Below are 14222 nucleotides of genomic sequence, written 5' to 3' on the forward strand. Positions count from 1 at the left end.
GTCGTTACGCAAATGGCAAGCATGTCAAGTTAGTGGTGCCATGACCTATCTATCGGTCGTGTTAGGCATACATACATTCGTGCCCCTCCGTGCCAATTTTCGTGTATACCAAGTGAACGAGACGCGAGTTACGCGAGTAATTTTTTACTTTTGGTACCACGGCCACGCCGACTGACACATTCGGCTTCGTATGAAATGGCTTCAAACAGCAGAGCGCCGGAGGCAGCCTTGTAAAACAAATCGAATGCACGAAATAAAAGATAGGATATGAAGGGTGCAAACGCGTTAGCATGCATGAGCTAGTTACTACGTGTATATGTTACGTTCTCCTGGTTATCTCCAGTTTATTCTCTCCTGCAGCAAGCTTACGTTCGTCATTCCACACGAAAGTAGGCTAAGCGCCTTTTCTCACGATGAAGTGCGCGCAGGATGCGTTCCTCAAACAGCCGCGGAAGTGTGGACCAATGCGGTGACAAACCAGCTGCAAAGATGTATACAAAAACGCCGTTTCACAACACACAAATGCGTTCTCTGTGTGGTGAGTCGCTGCAGTATTATGTTGCAGTGACGCAGTATTAAATGTTGCCCAAATTTCCACAATTTTAGCTAATAGCGGCCAAAATATCACGCGCGTAGCAGACGCTCGCCGCTTTGACGCGGCTTCCGCCGCGGAAAAAGCCCACGGATGGATGCTATGAGCGTCCCCTTTAAAACGGGGCGGTGACATGTCTGCCACCAGGCTCGAAGAAAAAAAAAAAAAAAAAAAAAAAAAAAAAAAAGCTTCCTTGTTTCATGTTGGCCTAATACCTTATCTACATTGATTAAATCTATGTTATTATACCAAAAAATATAAATTCACGGTCCATCTCTCTGCCTCTTAAGGCAAAATGACCTTATTTTTCCCCCATTATTTATTTTTGTTCTTTATCTCTACTTTTCTGCCACCAATACTCTAACCGTCTCTTACTTATTTCTATCGCGGACGTGTTCAGCTTTCCATTGTTGTCCCTAAAACCCAAGGCTTCATGTAGACTCGTGCCCACACGTATACCTGGGTGAATATCGCCACATTCAATCAGTACATGTTCCATCGTTTCCTTAGTTCCCCCGCAGCATGTACATTGTTCTTCTTCGTTACTAAATCTCGCTTTATAACTACGCGTTCTAAGGCAGCCCGACCTTGCTTCAAACAGTAAAGCGCTTCCCCTTGAATTATCATAAAACCTTTCCCTCCTTATTTCGTTTTTTCCTTTTCGGTAGTTACTCAGAGCCGGCTTCTTTTCCATCGCTGTCATCCAATAAGTCCTCTCCGCCTCTCTGACCTTCCGCTTAATGCTCCTTGTTGCCATATCGCCCGCACTGCCAGCCGTATATTTACTGGTGAGCCTCCTAGTTCTTTTTCTCCACTGCGTGTCAACGCTTTTTATATACAAATACCTGAAAACCTTCTCTGCCCATCTACTCTCCTTCATTTTCCTCAGCCTCTCTTCGAATCTCATTTTGCTCTGCGCTTCCCTCACTTCAAAGCCTGTCCATCCCATATCACCCTTTACCGCCTCATTTGTCGTCTTCCCGTGAGCGCCCAACGCGAGGCGGCCCACCGTCCTTTGATTTACATCCATTCCTGATTGCACCTCTGACTTCATGCACACCACTGAGTTCCCAAATGTAAGCCCCGGAACCATCACACCCTTCCACAGCCCTCGAAGCACCTCGTACCTATTGTATCCCCATAAAGCTCTGTGCTTCATAATTGCAGCATTCCTCTTTCCCTTTGCTACCGATGCTTTCTCTTGTACCTCCATATATCTATCCCCCTCATTTACCCATACTCCGAGGTACTTGTACTCGCTTACCCTCGGTATTTTTTGGCCCTGTATTAATACCGTATGGTCTCCGTGATCATTGAATACCATCAATCCACATTTTGTTGCACTAAATCCTAGTCCTAGAGCCTCACACTCCCTTCCGCATATATCTGCCAGTCGCTGTATATCATCTTGACTGTCCGCAAATAAGACAATATCATCAGCATAAAATAGACCTGGAAGCTTCTGCTCAACCATCGCTCCGACCTGTTTGTGTGACAAATTAAATCCAATGTTGCTACCTTCTAGCGCTTTTTCCATCCTCGCCATGTACAGCATGAATAACAGCGGGGACAAAGGGCATCCCTGTCTCAGCCCCTTGCTAATTTCAACGCTGTCCTTGCTACTTATTCCTTCCCATTCTATACAAACTGTATTTCCTCGGTATATTTCCCTCAAAAGCTGTACACAGTCGTCACCTATGCCCACTTCCTTCAATATATCCCACAAAATTTCCTGATTAACGTTGTCATACGCCCCGGTGATATCTAGATAAGCTACGTATAAGGGCCTGTTTTCTATTTTAGATATTTCTATACACTGGGTAAGAACAAACAGATTATCGTCTAACCGCCTGTCGATTCGAAATCCATTCTGAAGTTCTCCCAAAATATCATTTTGTTCTACCCACGCTTCTATTTTTAATTTTACTGCCTGCATCGCCAACCTGTATAGCACTGATGTAATTGTTAGCGGTCTATACGAGCGAATGTTATCCTTTTCTCCCTTGCCTTTATAGATTAAGTTCATTCTACTTTTTCTCCAACTGTCTGGTATTTCCCTCTCCTGTAAGCACTTTTCTACGGCTTTCAGCAGTGCTTCTTTAGTGTTATGCCCGAGTTCGTTAATGAGGCTGACGGGAACCCCATCTAAGCCCGGAGTAGTGCGCTTAGGAATTTTTCCTTCGGCCTTCTTCCAATTGAAATTCTCTAGTACTACATCTTCGTCGGTTGCACTCCTTTGCGTACTTTTACTCACCGGGGGAATCCCCTGGGGGACCTTTTTAAACGAATCGGCTGTTATCTTTCGGATGTAACCTAGCGCTTCATATCCTTCGAATTTATTTCCTCCTTCATCTACCATATGTTGTTGCATTGTGACAGACTTCCTACCCAGCGCTTTTAGGTGGCTCCAAAATATCCTAGGCGCGGCCTTCTTCTTTTCGCGAATCTCTGTCATCCAGCGTTCACTTTCACCTTTAATTTTTGCCTCGACTAATTTCTGCACAATGGATTTTTGCTCTAAATATATTTCCCATATTTGGTTGACTTCGTCCTGTGGCCGCTTCTCCTTTTTTGCCTGTCTGTGCTCCCGTGATGCCTGACGTCGCATATCGATCGCTTCCCGGATTTCTTTGTTCCACCAACTTTTTGGCTTTTTCTTTCCTTTCCAACAAATAGTTTTCTTCTCTATTTCCATTTCTTTCGTGATTACATGTAGCAGCTCACTATACTTCCAGTCTTTGCCTGGTAGTTCGTCTACTTTTTCCTCGACTCTTGCGGCTATATTTGTTATTTGTTTGTCATTTAGATACGAGCTGCCAAACTTTGATTCTATGTTCTTATTTTCAGTTTTATATCCCATTTGTAATATTATGCGTTTATGATCACTACCCAAGCTGTTAATGCCTTCTTCGTCTATTCTCATCTCCCTAAGTTTGTCATATATTCCTTCTGTCATGAGACAGTAATCAATGCTCGATTGCCTGTTTCTGACTTCCCACGTGATCTGCCCCTCACACTTAGGCCCCACGTTAACTATCTCAAGACTATGTTGCTCGCAGAGATCTAGCAATAACTTGCCATTGGTGTCTGAATATCCGTCAAGGTCATGAATGTGAGCGTTCATGTCCCCTAGAAGGATTATCTCGGCATCATGACCAAATTCTTTAATATCGGTGCTTATGCATTTCACTATCTCCAGATTCTTTTCTCTGCAGTTATTGCCTGTCCACAAGTAAGCTACACCTAGCCACGTTTTCTTTCCACCTACTGTGCCCGAAACCCACATGTGCTCTGAACACGTTTGTTTCACTCTCTCCCATTTCGTTCTGCTATGAATTAGCATTCCAACCCCCCCACCTCTCCTTTCTGATGTGATCCTGTTACATCCTTCCCAAACATAATTTTCAATATGTGGTGGCTCTTCCAAGTCTCTAAGGTGTGTTTCTGTAACCGCATAAACACCTATCTGTTCCTTGTTTAACTGTCCCTCAATCTCTAACCATTTTGCCTTTTTTCTGCCACCCTGCATGTTAATGTAACTAATTGCAACACGCGCCTTCTCCCTTCTTTTACCTTTTCTCTGTTTTTTCGCTATACTACCTGTCAAAGAGTCCCCCTGGTTGTTTTCCTCATTACAAGCTACCATGGGCACCGAAGGGCCCGCGTGCCCCCCAAAAAAGCTACTGCGCGTCCTGCAAGACGCCAACCCACCTCATGGCCAAGCCTCCTATCGAAGTGTATTCCGTCTCTTCGAAAACCACCCCACCTGTGCACCTCTCTGTTTATTTCCACTACCTCGATGCCTTTCTCTCTACTCATCTGCCATATCTCTTTGTTTGCGTCGACAACCGCTCTTTGCAGGCCGCGGTTGCCGTCACGCACCGGTACCTCCGGTATTGTGCATACCACTATCTGCACCTGAGGGGAAATGGCGCGCATGTCATCGACCCCTTTCGCCAATGTGGTCGCTAGTTCGGCTGATTCGTTACTCAAGACGTCGTTTAGACCTCCCGCGATTATCACGAGGTTACGTCCATTAGACTTAGCTGCGAGTTTTGCGTTAGCTTGTACGGGTCCGGCACGGCAGCGCCGCGGCGCGGAAGTTCACCGCAAAAGGCCCCCGCTCCTCCCATGTATTCTCGCGGCGCTTTGGACACTCCCCCTATTCTAGGTCACTCTAACACGGGGAGCGGCGGCATGAGCAGGTCGTAAGTTTATAGAGGAGGTCGTGGCCAGCCTGTGCCAGCCTTCGACTGGATTCAAATTGGATTAACTGCGCCGAAACCACGGCCATGTACAAATTCGCAACGCACGAAAGCATAGCCTTTGAGACTTAAAATTGAGACTCAGAGATAACTGTCACCTTATGAATGAGATTGGACACCGGCTGTCATGAAAACGTACAAATAGCCTGAAGTAAAATGGCAACTTGGGCGAGTTGGTATCGGTTCATAATTCAAATTAACAGCGCACCAACAAAACGAGCACACTAAAGAAGGAGGAAACAACACACACAAGCGCAACAAGATGCGCTTGTTGTGTGTCGTTTCCTCCCCCTTTAGTGTGCTCATTTTGTTGTCGCGCTGTTAATTTGAATTATGTACAAATAGCAATGCTCTTGAAAATGTTAAATCTTCGGAAGCTTTTGCAGTGTCTCTAAATAGCGGAAACTCTTTTGTTTTGTTGCGACATGTTGGCTCGTTTATTGCAGCCAAGCATGGCCAAGCCACCGGCCGCTTAAATCAATATGGCGGAAAATGGCCCGTCGGCAGCAGGCGCGCTTTCTTCGGCGCCCGAGATTGGGGCGCGCAAGCTGGGACCGCGCGTTTCTCCGAGGCAGATGGAGATGCTGCTGGAGTTTGTGAACGAACACCCGTACCTCGTGAACGGCGCTAAGGAGAAGACAAAAGACGTGGAGCCGTCGGAGCGCGAACGTCTTTGGGAAGAGGCGGCAGCTAAACTGAATGCAAAGGGACCAGCCGTCAAAACACGTTACGCTTGGCGAAAGTTTTGGTCCGGCCGGGCGGCGCAGATCAAAAGGACGGTGGCGCGGATCGCCAAAATGAGGTGAGACGACAGGTCGCCGAGACAATGCGACCTTTAGATTCCACGGTGGGTGCTATGAGCTTTTGAAATTGCCTCCACAGAGGCTCGCGTCGTAACTGCCGGGACCCGGCCCGTGTGATTTCCTTAAGGTTTGTGCTTCTTAATCTGCGTGCTGGTGCCTCGTTACTGCTTGATTGCGCTAGTGTGCTGTGTTCTTCGAGCTGGGCGAGTCCCGTTATCGGCTGTCGCGGTAGTATGTCGCTCGTCGCTGGTTGGTTGCCACGCATTGTCGTCATGCAGTCAGCTGACGTCAACTGTCAAACGACCAATGGAGACGTCACGATCTGGGAGTCGATGCTGGAAAGACCGTGCGCGGCAATCGTTTTCGTTCACCGGTTGTTAGCGTGTTGCCATCGGAGGCAGCCCTTGGCTGGCGGTCTGATGCGGGCTTCAGTTGGAGAAAGTGAAACGTTTTTGTCAGGCATGTGCGCTGCTGTAAAAAATGTCGCCGTGATTGTTGGAAACTTTAGCTGCATCCTTTAGCATTCTAAAGCTGTTGCGCATCCTGCAAGTAATTGCTGTGATGATCACAGAATCACAGGGTGTGCCCTATGATTCACACAGGGCACACCCGTATGAGTGGTACTGGGGTACTTAACCCGTAGCAGCTTGATGAGTTCCATCACGCATGTCGCTTTATGATGCCCTTGCCCGCTGAAACCACATTGTGGTGATGACAGTCAAAGGCTGGCCACACGTTCCACCTCCACATGCTAGCAAAACTAGATGACTGCACAAGAGGGTGAACTTCTAGTATCACATTGCCTCGATCTTCTGTTTTGCAGCCATGGATACCTGGGTGCCATCACTGGATATCATCACCACATGCCTCTAGGACTTTTTCTGTCTTTCCAATTTGAACACCATGCCCCACACAATGCTACATGCCCAACTGCATTTAGTTTTTAAAATTAAGTTCTTGGCTGACGAAGCACTTGTGTTACCCCACTAGTACTGCGTTTACTAATGTTGTCGGCAAATACGTGTGCAGGATGAGTGTATCTCGACACAGCAGGCACTTTTCGCAACTAAGCTCTGAAAACTGAATGGTTTAAGTGCACACTCGAGTTGCAGCGTTTATGTGGCAGTGCTCAACTTATCACTGTCACATTCTTTTGCTGTTTTATTTGTAAATGTATCGAGGAAGGCTGTTCACTTCGCACAATCTGGCATTCAGAATGGTGGATTGTGCAGTGGATCACCTCACAATCCGCAAATGGTGTGGTGGATCACCAGCGGAGCCACGGGGAGCATCTATGGAAATGTCGCATCTTAAGCGAGCACATGGCGAGAAGCTGATATCATCTTGTGACATCAGGGTACAGTAGGAACTGAGACTAGCTTTTAAAAACATGCTGTAATTACTTTTTCATGGTGCACTCACTCATACCAGTGCATTTCTAGGCTCTTGAGGGCTTGACATTTCATTTGAAACAAAAAAAACAACTGAAAATTTTCTTGGTAGCAGTGTAGAATTGCACCATGTGAATTGCATACTGTGTGACTGGTTGAAAGCTGTCAACTCATTACGAAGGGCTCAGCTATAATTCATCAGCATAAATTGTGCAGCTACTCATGTGATCTCTCAAGCTCTGATCATGATGAGGATACACAGGATGTTCTTGCTTTCTTAGGCAAATGCGTAAAGGACGTTTTTCTTTTTTCACGTCGTAAATTTCTGTCCATAGAGCCAGAGGGGCAATTTTCAGAAGACACGAAAAGTGATGGAACAGGAATGCTACAAATAAAAACTCCACACAAACGGGTAGGCGATAAGGAAAGGTCAAACTATGATTTTCCAGGTTAATGATACTGTAGGAAAGTAAAAACCATCAAGACATGGTGGTATCCAGGCCGGCATAGTGTGATCTACAGGTTGTGGTTTCTAGTGTGCTGCTAACTTGGCACATGGCTGCGCAGGACCACACTACGACAGTAGAGAATTTCCATGTTGCTTGTAGGATCGTGAAAGAACGGTTGCTTAGGCTAGTTGCTGATTTAGCATCGACATATTTGCACAGCGCACAACACTGTGTTGTGTACTCTCCCCGTTTCGCTGAGGAGGGGCCCTAACGTCACTCTCGGTGACGCCTCGGTGAAGCCGGAAGTTGGCCATATTGACCGGGCAGATCCTCCTCTCTTGTTTACGTGCGAACAGCGCAGTGTAAGGCACGTCGCTCTCTCCGGCTCGAAAAGCATGTGGGCTGCGTGGCATGGCGATCCGAAACCAACTGAACGGTATTCAACACACTGGGCCAGCGCGATACCGCTGGCAAAATCATTTCGTGCGTTGCTGTTTCGCACGAGCCTACAGCAGCCACGTTCGCTGGCTCATCTGTCTACCCTCCGAATGCCCTTCCTCAGCGTTCGAGGTAAATTTGATTCCGAGCGGAATCGCTTCGGCGACGAGCAGAAGCAATTCCGCTCACCAGATGCCTCACAAACATTACACAATGTCACAGCTTTACAAGTCACCAATTGCTAGATATGTGGTACACAACACGGCTAGGGCAATTCATTTTGTCCAAGAAAAGAAACCTCGAGATAAACACTGTCACTCAGCTCACGTCAACATAGAGCACGTTGTAACACATGCAGACGACGCTCGCTGCCCACAGGAGGTTCAGTTAGTGACGTGGACTGAGCATATCCAATCAGATCGGTCACTGGGTGCTACATGTATTGGAACAATTCTACGTGTAAAAGGCGCGATACGTTGAAAACTCGTTCAGCTGAGCCGCTGCGACCTGTAGCGATTCACGTGTTTGAAGTCTTGTATTAAATTAGACAGTTGACGCAGAGGGCTAAAATCGGTCTTCGAATTATCCTTAGGACTTGCTTTACCGGCTCAATGCGTTTATACAAAATTGTCAAAACCGTTTCAGGGTCCCTTTAAAGCAGTGGCGCGGCGCGGTAGTTCACCGCAGGAAGGCCTACGCGAGAACCGGCTAGAGTAGTGTCAGCTTTTGAAAGGGCACGTGCCGCCTCCTCGGCCTTAGCGGCGGCAGCATTGCCGTCATATTGAATCCCCCGCTCGGTCACTTGTGCGTGGCGTGCGTGCTGTTGTTAGGTCGGTGCTTGTTTCCCTCCAGTTTTATGTGCTCACTACCGTCACCATGGCCGGGTGTTGCGTGCCGCAGTGCACCAATCATTCCAGGAACACTGGGAGCTGTATCGTTTTCGAAGATACGAGGTTTCTTTGAGCAGTAAAAATCAAACGTGACAAGCAGCATCCGCAGAACACATTATGCACTTGCAGCGTAAGTTTCCGGCCGGTATTTCGAATGCACATAAAAGGATAACTTCTGCCGGTGTCAACCTTGCGTAATAAATGGGCACACTGATATCAGCTACAGGCTTAAAATATTTTAGTTCACGTGTGCATGAATCCTGCGTTTTACTTCGCAAACAATTCTTTACTGCACTTGGTTGGACCTGTATCTGCCTTTGATTTTTGCTTTCACTATTTTTGTGATCTGAAATGTACCTGTATCTGCCTTTGATTTTTGCTTTCACTATTTTTGTGATCTGAAATGTATCATGGAATATATTATGCATGTTTGTCCGCAGATCATATCCTTCTTTTTTCCTAATAATAATTATTTTGAGAATTTATCTTCCAAAAACCACGATATGATTATGAGAGGCGCTGTATATAGTAGAAGGCTCCCGAAATTTTGACCATCGGTTGTTCTTTAACGTACACCTAAATCTAAGTACACGGGCCTCTGTCATTTCACCTCCATCGAAATGGGGCCACTGCGGCCGGGATTCGATCCTGCAACCTTCGGGTCCCCAGTCGAGCACCATAACTAAAACCACGGCGGGTTCTTGTTTTCAATATTCCTTTCCGTGTTTCAAGTACGCCTTCTATGCTGGTCTGATGCCCATGTATGTATGTGTGCAGTTAAATGTTTTTTATGCTTACCTGTTTCTGTGTTTCAGGGTTACATTTTCGTCCTGTCTTAAATCATTACGCAGTTCCTGTATTTTAATCATTTGCAATCACTGTGAAGCGGCTAGTGGCAGTTGCGTTTTATTGTGTAATTTGCTGTTTATTTGTGTAATGGCTTCTGTCAGCGCAGCAGTAATGTGCACAAAGTACACTGAATATTAGCGCGCACACACACACATTCAGTATTTGATTTCTTTGAGCAAGCATAATTTATTTATTTATTAATAATGTAAGCCATGAAGGCTCATACAGGAATACGCATACAAACAGTTCTTGCGAAGCGTCTATTCAAAGAAGACGCATGCAAACAACAAGAAGACTGGGAAGCATTGTGTACAGTAGACACGCTATGTCAGTAATAAAATACAAGAAACAAAGTCAAGTTGTGCAGTGAGCACCTCATAGAAAACCAATTAATACAATAAAAAAGACGTCTGCCTCGGTAGTATAGTGGTTACGGTGCTCGGCTGCTGACCCGAAAGTCGCGGGTTCGATCCCGGCCGCGACGGTCACGTGTCGGTGGAGGCGAAATGCTAGAGGCCCGTGTAGTGTGCGATGCCAGTGAACGTTAGAGAACCCTAAGTGGTCAAAATTTCAACAGCCCTCCACTACGGCGTGCGTCATAATCATATTATTGTTTTGGACCGTAAAACCCCAGATAATATTTTTAATTAAAAGACAAATAAAGGATGCAGTGGATATGCAGCACAAAATGCAGAACAGTATTGGAAACACTCAATAACATGGGCATGCAATCGGGCATCCAAAAAAAAAAAAGAAAACTGCAGATACAGAAGGAAAAACACACAGATACTGCACGTGTATGCAAAGTTTTATGGCATAGTAAACACGTATTCATCATTTTGATAACGACTGAAGGTGCAACTGGAGTGCCGATACAAATGCGGCCCCAGATTAGGAGCAAGATATGTCGGCAGTAATAATCATAAAGAAGCTCTCATTTCATCTTAGCAGGATACTTGCACCACGCTGCCCCTCGGCTCTTTATCCTGTGTACAATATGTATGATGCCATTTATAATAAACGAGTAAATTGTTTGTAAACTTAGCAAAATAAGCTGCGTTAGTCGCGCTTAGGTTGCTTCGTAACACTAAAGTGTGTGTGTTGGGATATATATACTGCTGCTGGCATGTATATAAATACTTTAAACGATTCTTTGTGTATTTGGAATGCAGAGTTTACGAGGAAATTAAGTAAGGCTTTAGTCTTAACTCTGTCGTTTCCGACGTAAGGAAGAAGATTCGTTTTCAACATAAAAAGGTGTACATCTACCTCTAGCGCATAACACATGCACAGGCCATCAGCTTACATGGTTGGAAAGTGCCTTTATTGAAAAAGAGGGAGGCGCATGGCCTCTGCGGGGATTCGCGGGACTTTCAAACTATACTAATATTTCACAGTGTCGTAGGGTTTGCACTTATTCTATAGTCACAGTCACTTGTACTGAGGCTGTGTGTGGTCAGTACTGTGGTTTGTAGGACCCCCTAAACCACTCTGATGAGGCCGCTCTGACTTCCATATTGCGCAAATACTAACTGCGTGTCCGGGCTATAAGCAGCGCTTCCGGGCAGTTTGTGTACTGCAGAGCCTGTATGGCTTTATCGAATGAGGAACACTGCCACAGTAAGTGGTGAAGTTCTGCGCGGCAGCGCAGCCCGCAGTGATTGCACGTCACTGTCGCAATGTCCGGTTGTCGCCATTTAGCTAAGGAATACGGTGTGTATGCAGAATTTGCATAGGCCTTATTGATGAATACTTCTTGAAAGCGCGAAAGCGAACACTTGCTGGAAAAGAGGACTAGTGGGGTGACGTGCGTAATGCGTTTTTTACTAGCATGATGCAGGCACGTGCGCACGTAGTGCTGTCACGTATCTCGGGAGCGCTTGCAATGTCGGAATGGAGTTGGGAGAGAGAGAGAAGAGAGACTCGGGAGAGACCGTGGTGGCACTGCAAACAAAACTTTATCGAACACACCACGGCACACAAAATAAATACTAACACGCACTCAATATTTACAACAAAAGGTAACGAGTGCAGAAATGCAAAGTTAACGCGCAGTCACTAACCTTACACAACATTCGAGCTATGTCTAGCTCCTCTCAACTCGAGAGTCTGGCCACTATGGCCTCTCAGTCAGTCGCGCTACTCATGGAACGTTCTTACCACGACCTACTGTACTCCCGACCTGCTCAGCGAGCAGAACGCCAGCACGCGCATGTTGGCGCTTCTTTCTGCCGCTAGGGGCCTTTTCGTCGCGGCTTTGGCGCTGCTAGTTACCCCAACCACGCAGCACCTCCGCGGTCGTCCGCTCGCGCTGAGTCGAGATGCTTGCGTGGCCATGCACTCTGTAAAACGAAGGAAAAAACGAGAAAACGGGTGCTTATCGAGTAAAATCAGCAATAACAGTACACTGTAGTTCGTAGTGACGCGAGTGCGTGAGAAAAGTATCAAGGCAGTTTTTTCTGAAAGGTGAGGCTACTCATAATTGGTTGTTTATCATGGACATGCAAAAACGTCGTTACATCAATATAAAATTATACGTACGTGTTGTACAACTAACGTGATGAACTCGTACATTTGATTTTGCTCAGTAACGTTTCTAGGATGTGTCCACCGACAGGTAGGGTCATGCATTGTTCATTTCCGTAATTGCAAAACAATTAAAATGTGATTACCGATGGTCGAAATGTTCACGAGTGTTGGGGCAGTTGATTCTTTTGTAAAGAGACTGTGAAATGTTGGCTGAAGTGCCGTGCAATCATTCTTACCATTAGAGGCGTTTCAGTAATTAAAAATACGACCAAACGTATAAGTTCTGCGAAGAAGCAATCTGAAACAAAGCACTCGTACAGCGCGCATTGTTGTGCACCCACGCATCCGCCAAAGCTCAGGTGGGGTAACTCGAGCGCCCCCTTAGCGGCGAAGTCTGGAACGAGAGCTGGCGCAGGCAGCTTCGTAGTACGCCGCTAGCTGGGCAGGTCAGGAGTACAGTAGGTCGTGGTTCTTACTCCGTTCGTGGAGTCCGCTGACTTGATCCAGTTCCAAAGTAGACGCGCTGTCCCGTCGTCGCAGCTCCTGCCGACGTCTCAGGGCCGTCGTCGGTGATCAGACGCCTCGTTCTCCGTTGAGAACACCGGTCCCTCCCAGCTAGGCCTAACTGTCGGCCTCTCCTCAGTGCCACGGGATCCAACTGTCGACGTGGCTACCCGGTGATTGTCGGTGGGTCGCCGTCGTCTTGCCGAGCTCTGGTAGTGCCGCAGGTACCACGAGAACTGCGTGATGAGGCTGCCGCAAGCCCGGGACGCCTCGCTCGGTAGACCCCGAGGTCGACGGCCACCCTCCCGGGGCATGCACAACGCTGCCTCCAGAACTCAGCCCTGCGTTCCCGTCGCGGACGCGACGCTGGCCTGCACCACCTTGCTCCTCGACGACTCCACCGAACAATGCCTGCTTGTTCCTCTGGGGTTTCGCACCTCAGTTCGGGTCGCGTGGCACGCGCCTTTCGCCGGCCAATGGCTTGCGTCGACGTGGCGGGGGTGCACACCATCGGGTACTTTTCCATTCCCCGCACACCATCGACGCCTTGCGCTGTCCGGCACGCGCCCCGTGCCCCTTTACTCATGACAAGTGCGTTGTGGCTATCGAGGGAGCCATTTGACTGAAGAGCTCATACAGGTTTACTCCGAGGGGTGGGGGCAGAGAAAGATTGGTCGAACTACCTGCGGAAGCAGCAGCGGCGTTTGCCCCAACGCGAAGCCTCAGTCGCTCTCGAAATAAACGAAAGAACCATTCTCCGACACATCCTAAACCGGTCACAGACAAGGACTCCGCCTACTCTCACATTATTGGGCTCCTCCTACAGGAACGGGCTCAAGAATCTAATAAGCTGGAGCTCGCAATTCGGTCAGAGAACTTTCCTCTGTTGAACGCTATTGAACTTTCCTCTTTAGAAATTTGTAACACCCCCGACACCCCTATGAGAATAGGATTACATAAAGCGCAGAGAGACACGACCCCAGATCTTACCCTCTCCAGCCCCCAATTTGTACGGCACTGGACAGTCTCCAGCCAGTCATAGGGCAGCAATCATCTCCCGATATTCGTGGCACTTCATCGAAAATGCCTCTGGGTCAAAATAACAACTACAATGACTAACTGGAATACCTTTCGGAGTCATGCTACTGGATCCTTCTCGACAGTTGAGGATCTTCTGGACATTGTTCAACAGGCCCGTTCGCTGGCACGCGAAACAGTGCCATGCGAAGACCACACTCAACCGATGGATAATCATTTAGGCAATTTATGGAGAACAGCAGACTTTTTAGGGAAAAGATACCGCTCGCACGGCAAACGGCACTCTGACCTCGTGAAAATCAAGCGCTAATTTAAGCTTATCAATGAATATCAGCTCCAACTTCAAAGAGAGCCTGCCAGTCCACCCGTGAGCGCCTTGGCCGTGTTCCGGGCCTCCAGAGTCTTTTCGCATTTTTCACAGCCTCAGCGGGAAAGGAAAAGGGTAACCCTCCTCTGATCGAGCTGTTCCTCAAA

General features: G+C 47.3%; 1 protein-coding gene across 1 annotated transcript in view; it reads left to right on the plus strand.

Annotated features, from left to right (window-relative positions):
• The first annotated feature begins 5312 nt into the window (after window positions 1-5312).
• LOC119402411 (mediator of RNA polymerase II transcription subunit 1.1) overlaps window positions 5313-14222 on the plus strand; it is a 107750-nt gene continuing 98840 nt past the window's right edge. Inside the window, exon 1 of the mRNA XM_049418631.1 lies at window positions 5313-5659. Coding sequence (XP_049274588.1) covers window positions 5340-5659 — 320 coding nt within the window. The 5' untranslated portion in view covers window positions 5313-5339. The remainder of the gene's footprint in view (window positions 5660-14222) is intronic.

This window comes from Rhipicephalus sanguineus, chromosome 8 (genome assembly GCF_013339695.2).
Source record: "Rhipicephalus sanguineus isolate Rsan-2018 chromosome 8, BIME_Rsan_1.4, whole genome shotgun sequence".
NCBI classification, from domain to species: Eukaryota; Metazoa; Arthropoda; class Arachnida; order Ixodida; family Ixodidae; genus Rhipicephalus; species Rhipicephalus sanguineus.